A 21,326-nucleotide genomic window follows, 5' to 3' on the forward strand; every position below is an offset into this window, starting at 1 on the left:
CCTTTCAATTTTCAATTTCACTATACCTACAACACCAATTTGATACTCACCGTTGACCATCATCCAATAGCTATTATCACCGAAACTTTCACACCATCATATCCATCGTATAATCTCTAAACTATCGTCATATCCACCATATTTATCTATAAGCTACCACCAAATCATCATCATATTAAAATCAGAAAATTAAAACCATCACCAAACTATAATGGAAAAATAAAAAATAACGATTCAATCGTTATTCCCTCACTAATGACTTAGCCCCATTACTAAACTCCATAAGAAAAGTAAAAAAAAAAAAGAGACAATAAAATAGTGATGAATCGAAGAGATTTAAGATTGTCAAACTCCATAAGAAAGCTAAAAAAAAAAGGCAGAGAGTAATGATGAATCGAAGAGGTTTAAGAAAATTGAGAAGCAAGAACTAAAGGGGAAAGTGACAAGTTCTAATGAGGTAACTGAGTTTTTCTTCTTGTAGATGATAAAGGAACAAAGAAAAAAATAAAAAATAAAAAATAAAATAGAAGATATGTTTAATGCATAAATACTGAAACGAAATTAAAAAATTATTTATTTCTTTTCTCACGGGCTAATTGGAAGGGTAATACATGTTCTAAAGTTGTAATGTCTTTATGAAAAAAAAAGTGTTATACGAGAAGCTAAAAAAGGGTACTTAGGGATGGCAAATGTGAGTTGGGCCGAATTTTGACGGGTCAAAATGGGCTAAAGCAATAAATAGGTTATTGCCCAACCCGCCCAAAATATAGATGGGCTAAGATGGGTTGGGCCAAGATGGGCTAAATAATGGGTTATAGCTCAATCTACCCAACTTAACCAATCATTTAACAAGTTACCATTTTAGTAGTAATTTAAGTTGGAATGATATTTTTAATTTTCTTTTTCTTTTTATATTTATATTATTATATTATTGTTTTCATGTAAAAATAACATATGAAAACTAAAAACAATTAATAAAAATATTTTTATAGATATTTAACACAAAACAATGATAACGAGTAAGATAAGAGAGGTGGAAAAAGAAAACAAATATGATTATTTATAAAATAAATTTTAAGAATTTAATTATTATTTTTTATTGGGGGGAGAGAGGGGATGGGGAAGGGGTAAGGGTTGGGGGTGGGCTACGAAAAAAGTTTTTAAATTTTTTCTAAAATCAAACTAAAAAAATTAATTATCAGGGGGGGAGGGGGGGCTGCTGTGGGTTTCGGTAGGGAGAGGGAAGGGACGTGGGTGGGTCTCAGTAGGGAAGTGGGAGGGGGATTAAATTTTAAGAAAAAATTAATTTTCTTTAGGGGTGGGGGTAGGGGTCGTGTTGAGGGAGCTGGGGGTAAGGAGATTGTGTAAGAATTTATTTTTTATTAAGATCTTTTTTAGGAGGGTCAGGGGTAGGGGTTGGTTGGGGTAAAAAACAACTTTGATTTTAATTTTTTTTTTTAAATAAGTTTTTTAATTTTTGGGGGAGGGGGCTAGTAGGGGTCGGAGTAGGGAGATGGGGTCGGGGTAGTGCGATGGTGTGAGAAGAAATCATTTTCTTAAAAATATAAATTAAAAAAAAATTGGGGAGGGAGGGGGCTGGGGTTGGTCAAGCTAGGGGTGAGGGGTGAGGTGTAGGGGTAGTGGGATGGTGTACAACAACAACAAACTCAGTGTATTCCCACCTAGTGGGGTTTGGGGAGGTAGTGGGATGATGTAAGAAAAAAAATTATTTTTCTTCATTCAAAAGTTGGTTTATTACTACAATTTTTTCAATACGAAAAAAGAATATAATTGAAGCAATTAAAAATATTGAAAGTGAAATTATGAATACTGGGACTAAATATCTTTATGGGTTAAAGTTGGACATCATTATGAGCTCATTTAGATTGATGATTTATGTTGGGTTTACTTGAGCTAGCCCGAATCAACCCATCTTCAAAATCACTCTAGCCCAACTCATTAAAATATGAGCGGACTGGACGACTAAATGGGTTTGGGCTAATTTTGGCACCCTAAGGGCAATTATGCATTTTTGGTAAAATAAAGTATGAGTACGTGAGAAAATGGGTGTGTTTGGTATGAAGGAGAATGTTTTTCATGAAAAATGTTTTCCTATAAAATGTTTTCTTGGAAAACAAGTTGATTTCTTACTTGTTTTTTTATGTTTGGTTGGTGAATGAAAAAAAAATTTCTGGAAAATATTTTGTAGTGTTTGATTGGTGAATGAAAAAATATTTTCCAAAAAATACATTTTAGTATTTAGCTAAAGTGTAAAAATACATTTTAAAAAAATAATTTTTTATTTCAAAAAAATTTTTTTTAGGGTGTGTTCGATATGAAGGAAGAAAAATATTTTCTAGAAAAATAAGTTGTTTCTTACTTATATTCGTGTGTTTGTTATGCAAATTGGATAAGTATATGTTTTTTAAAAGTATCTGTATATATTTAACAAAAATAATGAGAACGAATATGATAAAAAGGGTGGCATAAGAAAAAGTTTAGAATTTTTTTTTAAAAATAAATTAAAATTATTTTTTTTTTTTGAAGAGGGGGTTGGTAGGTGGAGGTGGGTTGTCAAAATAGGTAGTAAGAGCGGTTAAAAAAATAATTTTAATTTTTTTTAAAATATTTTTTTTAGGGGGGCTAGTGTGGGGTAGGGGTAAGGGTAAGGGAGTAAGAATAAGGTAAGAAAAAAAATTTGGAATATTATTTTTGAAAGGGGTTGGGGGTTGGGGTAGGAGAGTGAGTGTGGGGTAAGGAAAAAATTAAAATTTTTCAAAAAATAAATTTTAAATTTTTTTTTTCTTTTTTTTTTTGGGGGTGGGAGAGGGGAGGAAGTTGGTAGGGTGGTCGCGTAGGGGAGATAAGGAAAAATGTTTGAATTTTTTTTTTTCAAAAATAAAATTGTAAAGGAGAAGGGAGTAGGGTGTTGAACACGGTAAGATAAAAAATAAATTTAAAATATTTTTTTAATAGAAGTGGTACGGGTTGGTGTGGGGTAGGGGTGGGATAGTGATGGAAATTAAGGGTCGGAGTAAGAGTGGATAATTTTGAGAGTTGTATGAATATTTTAATTTAAAAAATGAGTTTAAAAAAGAATTTTAAAAAATATCTTTATTACTTTTTAATGTAAGTCATTTTTCTTACATTTGATAAAAATAAATTAATTTAAAAAATATTTTTCAAAATTTTTAAGCCAGAAAATTAAAAAAAAACATTTGTTCTCCTTCGTACGTAACACCAGGAGAAAATCAGAGGAAAGGAGCGAAATATCCATCTGACCACCCCATAACGAGAGAGAGAGAGAGCGTCTTCCCTTTATATTTCTTCCAAAATCTCTTTCTGCGTCGACGCTTCATCAAAAGGTACGTTGTTTTTTCTTCTCCTTTTCATTAATTATTTATAAAAAAAAAACAAATACAATTGGGCTGGCAAACAATTTGTGAATTTTGAAATTCTGTTGTGTTGTATAGTTCATGACATGGAAAACGCATCTTCCTTGAATTCTGTTGTCCATAATCTACAAATATATGGTCTTGTAATTATTAAATGTGTGGTTGCCATTTATAAAAGAGATGTCGATATATTAAGGTCAATTTTAACCTCGACAGCTAAATTGTAAACAAGTACTCTATTGATTGGTTTTTGGATAGTAGATGGATTGGTCAATTGGAGTCACATGAGCATCTTGTACATATTTTTCGACACGGACTTGGTGTTTATTAATGAACTTTTGGCTTTATCAATTCTTTTTGGCAATTTCTGGTTCACGGCGTTTCGGCTGTTTTGTTTTTTTTCTTGTTAGTTTTCCCTGAAGATCAAGACACAATTCATAAATTAGAAATTCTTTTAGCTTGAGATTTACCTAATTGTTTAGCTTGAGATTTACCTAATTGTTTAGCGACTTCACAAACTATCTCAGATGTGGCCATTATATGTTCTATTGAGCAAGTTTTTGAGAACAGAAGAAGATAACACTGAAGAATCAGGAAGGGAACATTTAAGTTTGGTAGAATCCTTGCTCTTGAAACAATCACTGGGTCGAGACAAATTCCATGGCACAGTGTCCGGCTCATACTTTGTCGATGTGAGCCAATTTTCTTTTCACTACTTTATCATTTGTTTCTCGATGAGGTAGAGGTAAGTTCTGCGTTCATTCTATCCTCCCCAGACCCTACATATGGGATTACACTGGGATGTTGTTGTATCATTTGTTCGTTTTACTTCATGGGAGTTTTATGATGATCTCAACGTTTGAATCTCGGCCGATACAAGTACATGTTACGAATATTGGTGTCTTGTATAATATACAGTGAATCTTCTTGATATATCCTGAATTTTAGTTTCTATAGTTCTTAAAAATACGCTGTGTTTTTTATGGTAGGTTCCACATATAAACCAACTACATTCGTGGGACTGTGGTCTTGCTTGTGTTCTGATGGTTTTGAGGACTCTTGGAATCAAGGGTTGTAACATGCAAGAACTAGAAGAGCTATGCTGTACTATGAGGTACTACTTCAAAGTGCTATGAATATTTGATGATACTCCTTTATCTGCCTACCTTTTTTTTCGATTATGGTGTGGGATATAGCCTGTACTATCTATATTCATTCATGTCGTTGTTTGTCTGGTTTTACTTTATATTTTTTGTCCTTTTGTTGCTTTGAGAATTCCTACATTTTCAGTAAGTGTTGGTCGAAGTTGAAGTATTCAATTATAACATGCGTAAGATTTCCATTTTAGGCGCTACTGTATAAAAATGAGAAAAGGATGTGCCTGATAGGATTTTGTTTTATTTTCAATGTCTTGTCTCAAGTGATACAGGAATATGCTATGTAGCGTTTTTTCTTGGATGTTCCTCTACAAGTTTTGGATCTCGGCAGTATTAAATACTCCTAATAATCAGCCAATGCTTTCACACTTTTGTTTAGGTGCCAACTTTAGAGAGTGATAATAAATTAGAAATAAGTGAACTAGATGTATGCAGAATGTGCTGATTTTATTGGTGATACTTCTATCAAATGAGCATAGTACATTTTCTGATATTTTCGGAGGAGAAAAAAAGCCATAATTCTCCTGTCTCTATGAGCTTAAGAATTGAAGCCTCTGCTGGTTTAAACATCATTCTACGGAAAGAAAATTTTTCTACCCCTGTATATTGTGTCTTGTTATCTCCCACATTTACTTGTCATACAGGATTTGCCTAAAGCATGTACATTTGCCACGTTGCACCAAAAACTAAGCAAAAAAATATATTTGTGTTTCACATTAATGACTGTACTCTTTCCGACTTCAAATAACATGCATTTCTTTCTGCCCCAAATTGCAGCAGGTGAAAGTTTCTCGCTCCAGAGATTGAACTGACAGACAATTCTTAGAAAAATATCCCTGATGTTTCTTAAATAGGAACTATTTAGTGGTATTTTATGCATTCAAAAGTGAGATATAATATCGTAGCCTCAAAAAGCGTAGGATACTATCAGTTTTAGTTTTATACTGTAAGTGGATGGTTTCTGCTCACCTGTTTTCCCTGCTGCAAACTTTGTTATATTCAAGCATACTAGTTGACTACGAAATTTATTGAAAATCAAGGCTCTGGTATAATTCATCTTATTCTCTGATTATGACCAATATGAAATGCTTTTCATAGATAATCACTGTTGCTTTTATTTGTTGCAGTATTTGGACAGTTGATCTGGCATATTTATTGCAGAAATTTTCTGTCAATTTTTTCTACTTCACAGTAACGTTAGGTGCAAATCCAAGCTTTTCTGTGGAGACATTTTACAAGGTATTGTTCTTTCTCATAAAGATTTGTGGATAAGAGATTTTTCATGCTGTACACTGCTCTCTCACATCTAAATTGAGTTTGAAATTATGCCAGTGACCTAGTAAAATGTAAATTAGGTTGATCCTCCCTAGACACATCAGCAATTTAACACCAGATTGTTTTCTAATTAAGATCCAGATATTTTCTTGTATCCTCTACATTGTTAGTTCTCTGTTTGTCAAAAATGTCAAATTGTGTTTTATGTGCTTTTAATGTCCTCAATTGCTAGCACTTTTTTAAAATGCCAATGTATGGAATAATGCAACTAATAGACAATATGTTGATGTTTACTCTCTTACAAGTGTAGAATTAAGATCCATGTGATAAAAGAACTACCTTAATCTAGTAGAGCTTGCTCTTTCCCATGATTTCATGTTGAATTCATATGTTAATCTTCTAAATTTGTGTCATAAAAATTGCACTTCAATCTCATCCTTCTGTAAGTGCTCTTTTGTATATCAGGTAAATCAGGTCTTTCATGTCCTGTTTACTATGTAAAACAATGTTCTTTTTTTTTTCCTTCTCTTTACTTTACTTTTTGCTTTTTGCATATATAGTGTTATAAGCTGTGTTGATTTGGTACAAAAGCAGGAGTTATAGTAACTAAGAACATGATATATATGAAGCTACTTTGGCTGATGTCAGGAAAGATATGACACCCGCTCATGGTGGAGGCTTGCTCCACGAAATTGGTTCCCTTTTTTCTGCCTCTGAAAGCTCATAATCTTGAGTTTTTGTAGGAACAACTGCCCAATGATCTAGTCCGAGTGGATATGCTATTTCAAAAAGCACGTGATGCTGGTATAAGTATAGAGGTAGCAATTTATTACCTAGTCGGTATTTTGCAGGGTTGCTAAGATATAATTGGATTTACTACAAGAGTTATGAACTAGGAGATTTCAGATTTGGGCTTCCTGTTTGTAACACATAAGGAACTAGTTCTTAATGGTGGAATCAATGATATTACACTTTACTGATTAAAAAAAAAATACTTACAAGACTAGTTAGCATTTTAACAGAGTTGGCTTGCAAAGATAAAACTAAGTAGAGATGAGAGAAAAACGCGATCATCTTTTTTTGAAACCAGTTGTTGCTATAAACCAAAGATGAACATTACTGGGCGTAAAGTGCTACATGATTTGATCCTTGTTGGTAAACATGGATTGTGGCCTTAAAAAATATAAGTTCGCTAGAAGGGATAGCTAGTGTCATTTTCTCAAGTCTTAGAGACTGAGCAACCACCCTGTCATAATAGATACTGGGATTTGTTTTGTTCAAAACCTAATTATTCAAATGAATAACTGTGTTCACTTTTGTGGTCTTGGTTTCACTTATTGCTGTCTTCTATATGAAGTATGTCTTGTGGTTCAAATGAAAGCTACAAAGATGAATATGAGAGATTGATATTCTTATTCACGGTCCAGATCAATTTGCAGCTTTCCCTAGTCTAGAGTGAAATGGATACCATTCTCCATCTGTTTTTGCTTTAGTAAGCAAAGCTGTTACACGGTAGATGCAAGTTGGAGTGGAAGTGCATGATGGTAGCTAACCAATTGATTTCATGCTTCAGGACTTACTCCGATGAGATACAGGTTTAAAATTTTCTAGATCTATTATAGAGAAAAAGACTTGTATCACCTTCTCATTGATTTTGACTTGAACACCTTAATAAGCTTCTTTGACTATAGTGGATATTGGAATGAAACCACACTCGACATGCTTACCTCAGACTTTACTCTTCTAACTTTGGCCTTTTTACCAACCTAAGAAAGGTTAACTGCATAATTCAATTTTGTTGATTGAGGTCACCATCTTACCTGGTGTATACTGATCTTTTCTCTGTTGGATTTATGACAGATAAAGGGGATTATATATTTCTTAGTTCAACGAAATATTTTTCAAATACTGTTTGGTGACTATTCCTAATGAAACGATAGGATTATATATTTCTTAGTTCAACGGAATATTTTTCAAATACCATTCGGTGACTATTACTACTGAAACCATAGGAAAGTTTTGCAGTCTCTTGCCATTTCCTAGTTATATTGATACCTTTTGCTGACTGCTAATTGCTATTTTGGCCAGCTATTAATCTAGGTTGTCAAATGTATTAGTTTACATGTGTTGAATGTTGAGAACTCTGAATTTGACCAGCTCTCACATGCTTTTTTGAAGGAGTGGGATGGGAAGTTTGTGAAAGGGGCTTTATAAAAGCATCAACATGAGAGAAGAGAAGGGAGGATTGCAGGAGAATGTGATGAAGTGAAGTTTAACTGATAAAATTGGCAAAATAGCTAAAACATCGAGTATATTGGCTTGGGGGTGGAGAGGGGGAGAGATGGTTATTGGACTTGCTTTGGGTAAGAATGAAAATGTTAAATCTCCTTTGGAGAAGGAGTTAATCATTTTAGAATTATTATGTAATTTATATTTATAAGTGAAATCATATTTACTAGGAAAATGATGACAGAGAAGGCTTGGTTGATGTATATCAAAGTGACGCTACTTCAAGAAAGCCTTTCACAAGAAGTCAAGCTATAAGGACCTTCAAACATTTCAAGCTTTATGGTTGAAGATGGACTCTTTGGAAGACTACAATATTGATGACTTAAGATATTTAATATATTAAGTGTTACCATTTAAATCAGCTTGTAATTTAAATGAAGGGCAATTTGGTCTTTCTTTACGTCTTTTAACCCTTAATATAAATAGTTAGTTATTAGGGTGAATCACTAGTTTTGTAGATTGGGTATTTGTGCCTCCTATGAGAGCTTGATAACTCTTTATTGATTTTCAACACTTTCCTAGGATTTGTAAGTAAGGTTACTACCTTCATGAGGATTCTAATAGATTAGGTGCTTTTAGTTTTCAATTGAGTGGTATTTTGGTTGGTTTCACCATTACATTTTTCAATTGTTTGAGTTTAATTGTGTCTTTCTTTAATTTTTATCTTTAATTTCAATCTTGTTCTATTGTATTATTTCACATCAAATTGGTATCAAGAGCTTGGACTAGATTTGTTTTCACAAACCTAAATCTTGGGGTTTTGATATTTTCCAATTTTTTTTTTTAAATCAAATTTGATTGAATATTGTTTGATATTATTCCTTGAGTTACATGTTGTTTCCTAGTTGAAAAGAAATCAAAGAATACATTGCTCCAAAAAAAAAATTGAAAGTCATGTTGAAGAAGAAACTTGAAAATAGGGTTTCTTGATTTTGTGTTTGGTTGAAGAAATTGTTGGTTAGAAGTTGTTAATAGAGTTGTGGGGAAGTTATATCTCAAATTTGAGCTCATTTGCTTGGGTATTGAAGAAGATGAATTTGAGAATTACAAAATAGTTCAAATCTTTCGAACTTGTTTTGTTTTCTCTTATTTTCTTGTTAATTCTAGCTGGTTTACTTTGAGTACTAATTCATACTTACTGTTAAACTAGTTTGTGTGCGTTTAATTTATTCATGCAAATTTTTTCGTGCTTTTTTCTTTCATTTCATTGTATGCTTATTTGTTTCCTTGTCCGTTAGTTTTAATTGTCCATTCTTGATTACATAAACTCCACTCCATCCCGAAGAAGTAGTACTACTTGTGAATTATTTGATGGTGTTGACTCTCAACCTTGGGCTATTCAAGAATGGTAACAAGCAAGTGAGGTGAGTTCATTTGAGGATGGCAAATTGGAAACATAATGTGAGTGAGTGGTGAGGAACTCTTTCTACTAACTTTTATTTATTTTGTAGGTACAATGACTCAATTGAAAGGAGAATCCTCTAGCAAAATGGAAATTTTGCTTAAAAAATTATTGGAAGAAATGAAGAAAATGAAGGTAAAATTGGAAGATGTGGATAGAAGTGTGAGAAATCAAGAAATAGCAAAGCAACCACTTGAGGTTTTCAATCCCATTGGTCATCATGATGAGGGATCAAGTAAGACTATTCTTGATACAACTCCATCCGACATGGTAGTGCGAGATACCCTCTTTCCTAATGCTACTTTACCAAAAGTTTGCAATCAAGCAACACTTCTAAAAGAGGAGGAATCAACAAAGAAATCTTCTACCATAAGCCAATAGAACTCAAATGAGAGTCAAACATAATCTTGAAGAGCATGATTCTTTTAATGGTGATAATCATGATTATGGAGTCAATGATCAAGTTCAACAAGAGAGGTTAGGTGGGAGAGGAAGAAGAAGGGGGAATGAAGGGTGGTACCTAGTTGATGGTAGAGAATACAATAGAAAGAATGATGATGAAGATCGAGGATTCAACAACATCAAGGTTACCCTTCCATTATTCAAAGAAAGTAGTGACCCGAATGAATATCTTGATTGGATTGTGAAACTTGAAAAGCAATATAATCTCAACCATGTGAGTGATTTTAAAAAAATAAATTATGCTATACGTCACCTTGAGGGTTTTGCGTCTACATGGTGGGAGAAAATTGAAAAAAATGCTTTGGTGAATAGAAACTTTGTTACAAGTTGGAATGACATAAAAAAGCGTATGAGAGAAAGGTATGTGGGTCAAGATTATGAGCAAAATGCACTCAAGAAGTATGGCAGTCTTCAACAAGAAAGTAAGAGTGTGGAATAGTATTATGAGGAGCTAGAGCATACTAGGCTTCGAGCTAATGTCAATGATGAAGAGGTGTAGCTTGTGGCAAGATTTATCTCGGGCTTGAATAAGGAGGTAAGACAACCATTGGAATTGCACCGTCTGTCTACTTTAGATGAAGCTTATCAAATGACACTAAAGGTGGAAGGTCATCAAAAGGAAAACAAGTCAAAAGTGCAATCTTTTTCTTCTAAATGGGTTAAAAATAAGGAAGTTTGGAAATCATTTCCCACTTGGGACAAATCCAAAGGTGCAAAGCAAGAATTGAAGTCCAACTTGGACAAAGGAAAATCAAAGGTGGACCACAATAATGGAGGTAACAAAGCTAAACTTTAAACTTCATTTAAAATAAAGTGTTTTAGATGTCGAGGATATGCTCATAAAACAAATGAGTGTCGTAATAAAAGAACTGTCATTGCATTGAATGATGGTGGTTATCAAATCGAAGAATCTAAAAATGACCACGTGGAGGATAATAGTAGTTATGAGTTTATGGGAGAAGGTGATGGAGAAGAAATTAATGATGATGGAAAACTTGTTCTTGTTGTGAGGAGAAGTATGAGTGCTCTAACAAGGGAAGATCTTGATCAAAGGGAAAACTTGTTTCATAATTGGCGTAGAGTTCAAGAGCAATTATGTTTCTTCATCATTGATAGTGAAAGTTGTGTCAATGTTGCTAGTGTATCTATGGTAGAACAATTGAAACTTCCAATAATAAGACATCCAAAACCTTATATATTGCAATGACTCAATGAATATGGCGAACTCAAGGTGCCCAAGAGAGTGTTGATAAAATTCAAGGTTGGAAGTTATCATGATGAAGTGCTTTGTGATGTTGTACCAATGCAAGCTTGTCATTTATTGTTGGGAAGGCCATGGGAATTGATGTGGGGGCTAAAAATAATGGATGGTCAAATAAATATGCATTTGTTAAGGATGGTAAAAAGCACATTCTTAACCCACTTTCTCCTTTTCAAGTGAGTGAGGAATATAGAAAAAAGAGTGAGTTGAAAGAAAAACTTGAGGGAGAAAAGAAAGAGAGGAGTAAGGGAGTGAAAAATAATACCTCAAGAGAGGAAAAAGGAGAGGTTGATAGCTCAAGTGAGAATGAATTATCACAAAAAAAGAGAGGTGAGCAAGAAAAACAAAAAAAATTAAATAAGAGAGAAAATTTGCATGATTTTGCAAAATCAAGAGAGCATGAAAGAGCTAAACATTGAGCATGCTACTCAAGTCATATTTATTAAACCTAAAGGTTATTCTTTGCTTTCTAATAATGAACCAACCTCTTTATCTTTGCCAAGTGTCGTTTCTTCTTTGTTGCAAGATTATGAAGATCTATTTCCGGAAGAAATACCAAGTGGGTTGCCTCTTTTGAGAGGAATAGAGCATGAAATTGACTTTTAGCTGGGTTCTCAAATACCCAACCAGCGGCTTATAGGAGCAATCCTCAAGATATCAAAGAATTGCAAAAACAAGTGGAAGAACTTGTGAATAAAGGTTTGGTGAGAGAGTTTAAGTCCATGTGCGGTGTTCGTAATTCTAGTACCCAAGAAGGATGTGACATGGAGGATATGTGTAGATTGCCGTGCCATTAATAAAATTATGGTAAAATATCGACATCCCATTCCTAGACTTGATGATATGCTAGGTGAATTGTGTGCTTTTACCTTATTCTCTAAAATTGATTTGAGAAACAGATACCATCAAATTCGAATGCAATACGGAGATGAGTGGAAAACCCGTTTTCAAAATTAAGTTTGGATTATATGAGTGGAGAGTGATGCCTTTTGGACTAACCAATGCACCAAACACTTTTATGCGATTAATGAACCATGTGCTTAAGTCATTTATTAATAATTTTGTTATGGTTTATTTTGATGATATTTTGGTTTATAGCAAGTGTTTGAATGATCATGTGCTATATTTGAGAATGATATTTGATGTGTTGAGAAATGAAAAGCTCTATGTGAATTTTTAAAAGTGTTCTTTTTGTGTGGATCGTGTTGGTTTTCTTGGCTTTATTGTAAGTTCAAGAGGAGTTGAGGTAGATGATGAAAAGGTAGAGGCTATTAGAAGTTGACCAACTCTTAAGTCCATTAGTGATGTTAGAAGCTTTCATGGGTTGACAAATTTTTGTAGGAAATTTGTGAAGGGTTTCAGCTCTTTAGTTGCTCCTCTAACCGAGGTCATTAAGAAGGATAAGTCTTTCATTTGGGGTAGAAAACAAGAGGAAGCCTTTAGAATCTTGAAAGAGAAACTTAGTTCCACTCCCTTACTTCAACTTCCCAACTTTGAGAAGATGTTTGAAATTGAGTTGTGATGCTAATGGAGTAGGCATTGGTGCGATCTTGATGCAAGAAGGGAAACCCATAGCTTACTTTAGTGAGAAATTAAGAGGAGCTCCATTGCATTATTCTACCTATGACAAAGAACTCTATGCCTTAGTGAGAGCTTTAGCAAAATTGGCAACATTATTTGGGCCTAAGGAGTTTGTGATTAGAACCGATCATGAGGTTTTGAAGCATGTTAGGGTCCAAAATAAGCTTAATAAGAGGCATGCCAAGTGGATAGAATTCATTGAGTCTTTTCCATATGTGATTAATAAGCAAGGTACAGAGAATATTGTGGCGGATGCTTTATCCAGAAGATATGCATTGATGAATACTTTGACTTCTAGGTTGATGGGTTTTGAGAGTTTGAAGGAATTATATTCTAATGATGATGATTTTGGAAAAGTCTTTGAAGAGTGTCAAGTGAGCTTGAATAGGTGTGTGCAAGTTGTTAAGGAGAGACATGAAGTTAGAACTTCTAGATTTGAATTGAAGGAGCACAACTTGTTTAGAAATGGAAAACTTTGTGTGCCTATGTCTTTAGGGAGAGAGTTATTGGTGAAAGAGGCACACAATGTAGGTTTAATGGGTCATTTTGGAGTTTCAAAAACCTTAGCTATTCTTAATGAATATTTCTTTTGGCTTAAAATGATAAGCGATGTGGAAAGAATTTGTGCTAGGTGTTTGGATTGTAAGCATGCTAAATCTTGTACCCAACCGCATGGCTTGTATACTCCGTTGCCTATTCCAATCGGTCCTTGGGTAGATATTTCCATGGATTTTGTTGTTGGCCTCCCTAGGACTAAGAATGGTAAAGAAAACATCTTTGTTGTTGTGGATAGATTTTCAAAAATGGCTCACTTTATTGCTTGTTATAAAAGTGATGATGCATCTCATGTTGCTACTTTATTTGTTCATAATGTGATGAAATTGCATGGTGTTCCCCAAATAATTGTTAGTGATAGAGATTCAAAATTTCTTAGTCATTTTTGGAGGTGTTTGTGGGGAAATTTGGGAACCAAATTGCTATTTTCTACTTCTTGTCATCGTCAAACGGCTGGTCAACCCGAGGTGGTTGATAGAAGAAAAGTTAACTTTTTGGAAGGATTAATTGCCATTAATTGAGTTTGCATATGATGGAATTATTTATAGATCTCTTGGTATAACCTCTTTTGAGTGTGTTTATGGCTGTAATCTCTTGACTCCTTTGGATTTAACTTCGTTGCCCAAAGATGTTATTGTGAGTGTAGATGCAAAAGCTAAGGCAAAAGCTATGAAGAACATCCGTGAGAGGTAAGATTGCAAATTGTGAAAGCTAACAAAGATGCAACAAAAAGAGCCAACAAAGGACAAAAGAAAGTTACCTTTGTACCTGGTGATTGGGTATGGGTTCACTTTAGAAAAGAGAGATTTCTAAGCAAAAGGAAGAACCAAGCTTATACCAAGAGGAGATGGACCTTTTCAAGTGCTTGAGAAGATTGGAGATAATGCTTACAAAGTGGACTTACCAAGTGAGTATTTGATTCATCTTATTTTAAATGTTAGTGATTTATCTCCTATTGATGTAGGATTGGTGAATTAGAGGACGAATTCTATCGAATTAGAGGAGAGTGATGTACATCAAAGTGACGCTACTTCAAGAAGGCCTTTCCCAAGAAATCCAGTTAAGGACCTTCAAGCATTTCAAGCTTTATGGATGAAAATGGACTCTTTGGAAGGCTCCAATATGGATGACTTGAAGATATTTAATTTAATATATTAAGTGTCTACCATTTAAATTAGCTCGTAATTTAAATGAAGGGCAAAAAGTTACTAATTTCAAAAGATTTTTTGTTTTAATGAAGGGCAATTTGGTCTTTCCTTACTTCTTTTAATCCTCCTTAATATAAATAGTTAGCTATTAGGGTGAACCACTAGTTTTGAAGATTGGATATTTGTGCCTCCTCTGAGAGCTTGATAACTCTTTGTTGATTTTCAACACTTTCCTAGAATTTGCAAGTAAGGTTACTACCTTCTTGAGGATTCTAATAGATTATGTGCTTTTAGTTCCCAATTGAGTGGTGTTTTGGTTAGTTTCACTATTGCATCTTTCAATTGTTTGAATCTAATTGTGCCTATCTTTCTTTAATTTTTATTTTTTATTTTCTATCTTGCTTCTATTTTCTTGTTTCACATCATTGGTAGTGGTTAGTACTTATTACCTTTCTTTGTCAAGATGGGTTAGGTTAGGATCCTGCATGTGCACTCTGTGGCATAACTCCTGGGACACAAAATCTGACAATTGCATTTAATTGAATGCTAACTTATCAGCTTGTTCTCTAGCCCCACTATCGTGATACTGACATAGGGAGTAGGGGTATGTTTTTTGTATATTTACACCTACATTGGTACGATATGCATACAGAAGCAAGCCTATACATTTGCTTTGTAACGAATTAATATGTGTTGGCAGAAGAATACTCTTTGGCACGTATAGGGTTAAAGCACCCAGTAAGATGTATAAATTACGTAAAGTAGGATACAATAAATGGTTGGCTTGAATTTAACAGAATCTTTAGAAAATAACCTTAACATAAAAAAAATCCACTGGGCAAAGCTTTTGTTGTCCAAGACAAAAACTAGTTTATGCCCAATGACAACAAAAGTTTTGCCCAACAGATTTTCTTAAGCGGAGGTCATTTCATTCAAAATGTTGTCAAGCGCAGACAAAAGTTCTAGACCACCTTTTATGGAGGTCATTCCTGCAAATCACTCCTATAGGATGTGGCCTTCTAGTTGAAGTGATGATGCCAAATCTGGAGCCATTCATGCGGCCTTCAAGTGGTGCTATTTTGAGATTGTAAGATGAGAAAAGGTAACATGAGATGGTTTAGCCATGCTCTACATAGACCTCCACTTGCACCGGTTTGTAAGTGTTACACTTCGATGATATGAGGTGAAAGGGAACAGGTAGAACCCAAGATCAGATGGAGAGCAGTGTCTCAGATGACGTATAATTTCTCAGAATTGATGTGGCCATGGAAGTAAAAAATTCCATATAGGTGATCCAACTAGTTTAAATCAATGCTTAAATGTTATGGTTACACTTGCATTAGGCTTATTGTTTGGCATACAATAACTCAGAATAGTAACATAGGATTCATAGAGCTGATACCAACTTGCTTGTTCAAGGTTGAGACATAGATTGATTGACTAATCGATCCTTGTTGTTGGGGCCAGTTTGGGGCAATAGGATGGTGGGGAGCATATCGGACTATTCTTCTTTATTGCAGTGGCAATTCTCGGAAAGCTTTGGTCACATGGTGTGACCTTTTTTAGAATTGGTGTTAACTAATTAGTTTATCTTGTGACTAGCATTCATCACAGCTTGTGAACTCCCTATTAGAATAGTACTTCTCTACCTTTTTGTTTGTAAGCAACTTGTTTAGTGTCGGCTCTTAACTTTGTAGAATTTTGCAGTGTTTAAATTTTCTGTCATTCTACAGATTCAGGAACTTAATTTGCTCATTATAGCACCTCATTATAGCACTATGTTTTTCATTCTATGATATTATACATAAACATCCTCCTTTTCCAGTGCAGATCAATTAGCAGCGAAGAGATCTCTTTACTGATCTTGTCTGGCAATTTTCTTGCAATTGTTTTAGTTGATCAATACAAATTAAGGTATAGTGTTCATAGTTATTAATTTATCATTTTTTACCTTCCCTCGTATCTTCCTTCCTCACCATACACAAGGGGGGAGGGAGGGGGGCAGGATGATACAAACCAGCCAACAAACACAAGAAACAAGATGAAAACAACAACACAAAGGAAGCATACACAAGCCGATTACAAGACAACAAGAACAACACCAACGATTTGCAATAAAGAAAAGGTTAGATAGTGAGACATAAGCTATTACAAGCTTTAGGAACTGAAGTATGTATGAAACGCTAGAACCCCTAAGACCCACAATAACAACACCACTCATACTGATACCAAACGGTCCAAAGAAGACACAAAACAACCACAAGACGTCACAAAACAATCCACAACAACAAGACACTAAAAACGGCCCAAGAACACAACACAAGAACAAGAAACGAAATGCAATATATTAAAGTAGGGGTGTGCATCGGTCGGTTCGGTTCGATTTTACGTGTTATTGGTTCGGTTCATCGGTTTTCGGTTTTTAAATATGTAAAACGAATAACCAACCAATAAAATATTTTCTTATCGGTTTCGGTTTATCGGTTTTTGGTCCTTAACGGTTCGGTTTTCGGTTTAACCAATAAGAAAATACTTATAAAATAGAAATAGTAACAACTAACATAAAAAAATGAAATCTTAATTACCGCCAAAACCTACGCAATGCATTTTAGTTTACAAGAATCTTCAAACTTGAATTGAATGTTAGGAAAAAAATTGAATCCTAATTGTTGGAAGCTATAAATGCTTCAAGTTTTTTATTACGATAATAGCCGAACTTTATATTGTGCCTTTGTTGCCCTGAATAGGTTAATACTTTGTGAATCACTGAATTATGAATTAGTAGTGCATATAATCTATATACATACACACACACGCATACATATATATATATATATAGAGAGAGAGATAAAGAGAGAGAGATTTAAATATATAACATAAATAGGGATAAAACAATAACTTAGTGTATCCTTATTACCTAATAAGCTAAAACCGCTACCAAATCGTTTACCCAATAATTTTTTTTATAAAACCAATAAAAAACCGTTAATTCGATAATCCAATACCAATAACCCAATAATATTTTTATCGGTTCAGTTTATCGGTCGGTTCAGTTTTTGCACAGCCCTATATTAAAGGATGAATAGATTGACAAAGGAGTGTATAGACCCTAAGAACCCTAAGATATATTAAATCTAAGGACCCGTACAACCTACACAAACTATAATCTCCTACGTGGACACAAGATCGGAATCCATACTAGTGTCTTGTCCTAGTTTTGGTTTGCCCAAAGGAGAGAGGACTTGGTGTTTCAAAAGTCATACAAGACTTAAAAATATCATCTAAAATCTAAGTAATGAAACCCTACATTGTTCTTTATATAGTGTATTACATAATAGAAACTAAAATGACTTAAAAGGCCCTTAAGTGTGACGTGCCTATCAAGTGTAGTCCAAGTGTAGCGTATGGACGGTTTTGGTGCATCATTAGGTCCTCTTTGGCTCTTTAATTGCACATACCAAGTCTCAGGCCCAACACGCACTCTCATAGGTCCATATCCGTGATTATTCTTGCATCATCCTCTCCATCTTGAGAGGAATTTGTCCACAAATTCACGGCTTAACCTCGTTCAATTGGCCACTTCAAAAGAAACCTACTCAAAACAGTCTGCAAAAACACATGAGGAGCCTGAAATCTTAATAACACAAGTCTCGGCCAACATCTTCATTTTGAACTTCTGATTCCTCTCCATATTGAGCCTTGTCTTCAATCTCATCCGAAACGCATCCCACCACTTTTCTTGGTGGCGGGTTCCTTGTGGTTCCCTACGTCTTCCCCTCAACTTCCCTTCCATCATATAAGCATCATTGTAGGCTCCATATCCCTCATGTTCCTTTCCACTATACTCCTCTATATGGACATATCGGTTTTGGGGAAGTGGGGTTTCGGTTGATAGGATTGTTTTAGTAATGTGGAGCTTTGGTTGTGGAGCTTGGATGGGAGGAAATTGGCTTCCAAGTCCTTCTTGTTGGGCTTGATCAAATTGAGGGGGAAGTGACCTATTTAGGTCTCGGGTTGGAGGGCATTTAGTGGCTTGGCTTATGTCTATGTCACTTGGTGGTGGTCTTGAAGGATTGGTCGTTTCAGGTAAAGATTCGGGAGTAGAAACACGAGAGTTCCTTTGACTCTCCACTCGTTCCAACCTCTTAAGTATAGTAGACATATCCGAGCTAATTTTTTTCGAGGCCCGCATTCGCCTTAGCCATTTCTCAAGAAATAGCTTTAAGGTGGGCTAAAATGGCTTCCATTATGGCCAAGAAGTTACCTACAAAACAGAAAACAAGTTAGCTGTACAAAAGGGTGACGTGGCATCCTTTGATTGGTTGCGGATAGTGATGTGGCAGCCTTGGAATGGTTGTGGAATTTGAAAAATTTAGTGTTTTTCCACCTTGTGGAAGAGAAAATTCGGTTTTGGAGGGGAAAGACACAAGTTTTGGAGCCTTTTCCACATTCAAAATAGGTTGACTTTCTTTGCACCTTTTGGTGCAAAACACCTTTTGAAGGGGTGGTTGGCTCTTTCCTCTTTTGGTTAGTCTTGAAAAGTCCCTTTACTCCCTTTTGGTAACTAGTCTTTTTGAAAGCTTTTTTGTCCCTTACTACTTTGGTATAGTCTTGGAACTTGTTTCAAGGCAAACAAGAAGACTACACTCTCCCACTTGGTCTTAAGATCAACACTACTTATTGAAGGTTCCTTGTCACAAGACATGAAGATTGGCCAAGAACTCCAAGAACCTTCAACAAGATTTGAAGACCAAGGTTCAAGTTGAACCTCCCAACAACAACAACACCTCTTTCAAACACAAATCCACAACAACAATACCAACAACACACCTTTAAACTTCAGATTTTCACAACAACACACCAAAAATGTTCAAATTTGAACCCACAATGACAACACCATCCATACTTCGGCCCACCTTTGAATTCGCACAACAACACCACAAAAAAGAGTCCAAATTGGATCTTGATTCTACTAGTGTTAGTGAAGAAGAAACTAACACCAACAACACTCAAAACAAACAAGAAACTTCTAGATCTATGTTCAAAGGACAAATCTCGGGCAAGACAACAACAAGAACATCAAGTCTCGGCCAAGAACAACCTCAAGAGCACTACTCTTTTTTTTTTTAATTTTCTTTTCAACCCACTAGCCCAAGATTGATTTTGTTGGAACAAAATCAATGATGACTTTGATACCAAATAATACCAAACGGTCCAAAGAAGACACAAAACAGCCGCAAGACGTCACAAAACAGTTCACAACAACAAGACACAAAAAACGGCACAAGAACACAACACAGAACAAGAAACAAAATGCAATATATTAAAGGATAAATAGATTGACAAAGAAGCGTATAGACCCTAAGAACCTTAAGATATATTAAATCTAAGGACTCTTACAACCTTCACAAACTATCACCAATCTCCTACGTAGACACAAGATCGGAATCCACCTCCTAAGCATCGACGTTTCTAATCAAAATACAATCACTAGTGAATCCACACTAGTTTCTTGTCCTAGTTTCGGTTTGCCTCAAGGGAGAGAGGACTTGGTGTATCAGAAGTCATACAAGACTTACAAATATCATCTAAAATCTAAGTAATGAAATCCTACATTATTCTTTATAGGGAAAAGACTCAAATATGCCATTGAACTATCAGAAATGACTCATTTATGCCATCCGTTAAAAGTTGGGCTCATTCATGCTATCGCCGTTACAAAATCGGCCCATCCATGCCATTACTTTTTAATAGATAGTTTTTTAAAAACAGCCTTGCCACGTGGCAGCTTATTAGAGGGCCACGTCATTTTTTATTTTTTTAATTTTTTTTTTAGTTTTTTTTTTAAATTAAATTATTTTTTTGATCCATTAAAAAGAATTCACGCAACTTTTTGATCCATTGAAAATTAGTTTGATCTATGCTTTTAAAATTTGATAATTTTTCATGAATATATTCTTAAAACATTCTCGTTCGATTTGTTTTTTTGTCATTTTTGACATATTAAGATTGTTTTCATATTTTACCTTTAATATTAATTATTTTTTTCCTCAAATTAATTTCAAATACAATAGTAAACATCTTTTAATAAATATATTATAATAAAATAGCTATTTTAATTGACGGGCGAGTAACTAAAAGGGAACGGAGAAAGTATACACTCCACGCTTTTTATCACTTTATTTTTTTTTTTTTAAAGATTCACGGTCACTAAAGCTTTTGTCATTTTTCAGTTGAAATTGAAGGGATATATAAACATCAAATATTATTATTATACTATTAATAGTTGGCTTCTCATTTTGCTAACTCTACGTATACTATATATGTCGGTATGTCGTCGTTTTCCTGTTTTTGCAATGATAAATGATGATGCATAAAGTGTTACGTACAAATGTTGAATGCTGATTAGGGGTGGCTCAATCCTTTAGGAGAAAAGGCGGCCTCCTAAGACTCAAAAATTTGAGGGGCCTATTTTTGTTTAGTAATAATTAATTATAAATTTTAAGAAATATATTAAATACTATTTATAGAAAAAAGAAAAATTTTATATAAAAAAATAAAACGCAAGGCCTCCGTTTGATTTTTGCCTTAGGCCATAAATTTGCTTGAGCCGCTCCTGATGCTGATGATGCCATTCTATGCTTAATAAAAAAATAAAAAACTAAAAAGTTACTTACATTCGGCTGGCAAAATATTGCATGTATGCTGAGTACATACTATATGCTTAATTAGAATAACGTTTGGTTATAAATTTTAGTAGTAGATTTAAAAAAAAAAAAATTCTTTAAATATTTGTTTGAT

At 34.4% G+C, this 21,326-nt stretch overlaps 1 protein-coding gene across 3 annotated transcripts in view; it reads left to right on the forward strand.

Annotated features, from left to right (window-relative positions):
- Nucleotides 1–3,226: 3,226 nt before the first annotated feature.
- LOC107863578 (guanylyl cyclase 1) overlaps nucleotides 3,227–21,326 on the forward strand; it is a 36,577-nt gene continuing 18,477 nt past the window's right edge. For 2 of the 3 annotated variants that reach the window (XM_016709563.2, XM_047408265.1), the window contains exons 1-6: nucleotides 3,227–3,365; nucleotides 3,923–4,087; nucleotides 4,385–4,509; nucleotides 5,680–5,791; nucleotides 6,571–6,645; nucleotides 16,351–16,439. In XM_016709563.2, the coding sequence (XP_016565049.1) occupies nucleotides 3,923–4,087; nucleotides 4,385–4,509; nucleotides 5,680–5,791; nucleotides 6,571–6,645; nucleotides 16,351–16,439 (566 nt within the window). In that variant the 5' untranslated portion in view covers nucleotides 3,227–3,365. The remainder of the gene's footprint in view (nucleotides 3,366–3,922; nucleotides 4,088–4,384; nucleotides 4,510–5,679; nucleotides 5,792–6,570; nucleotides 6,646–16,350; nucleotides 16,440–21,326) is intronic. The other variant, XM_047408266.1, reaches the window with a different exon arrangement.

Source organism: Capsicum annuum, chromosome 3, assembly GCF_002878395.1.
Source record: "Capsicum annuum cultivar UCD-10X-F1 chromosome 3, UCD10Xv1.1, whole genome shotgun sequence".
Lineage (NCBI taxonomy): Eukaryota > Viridiplantae > Streptophyta > Magnoliopsida > Solanales > Solanaceae > Capsicum > Capsicum annuum.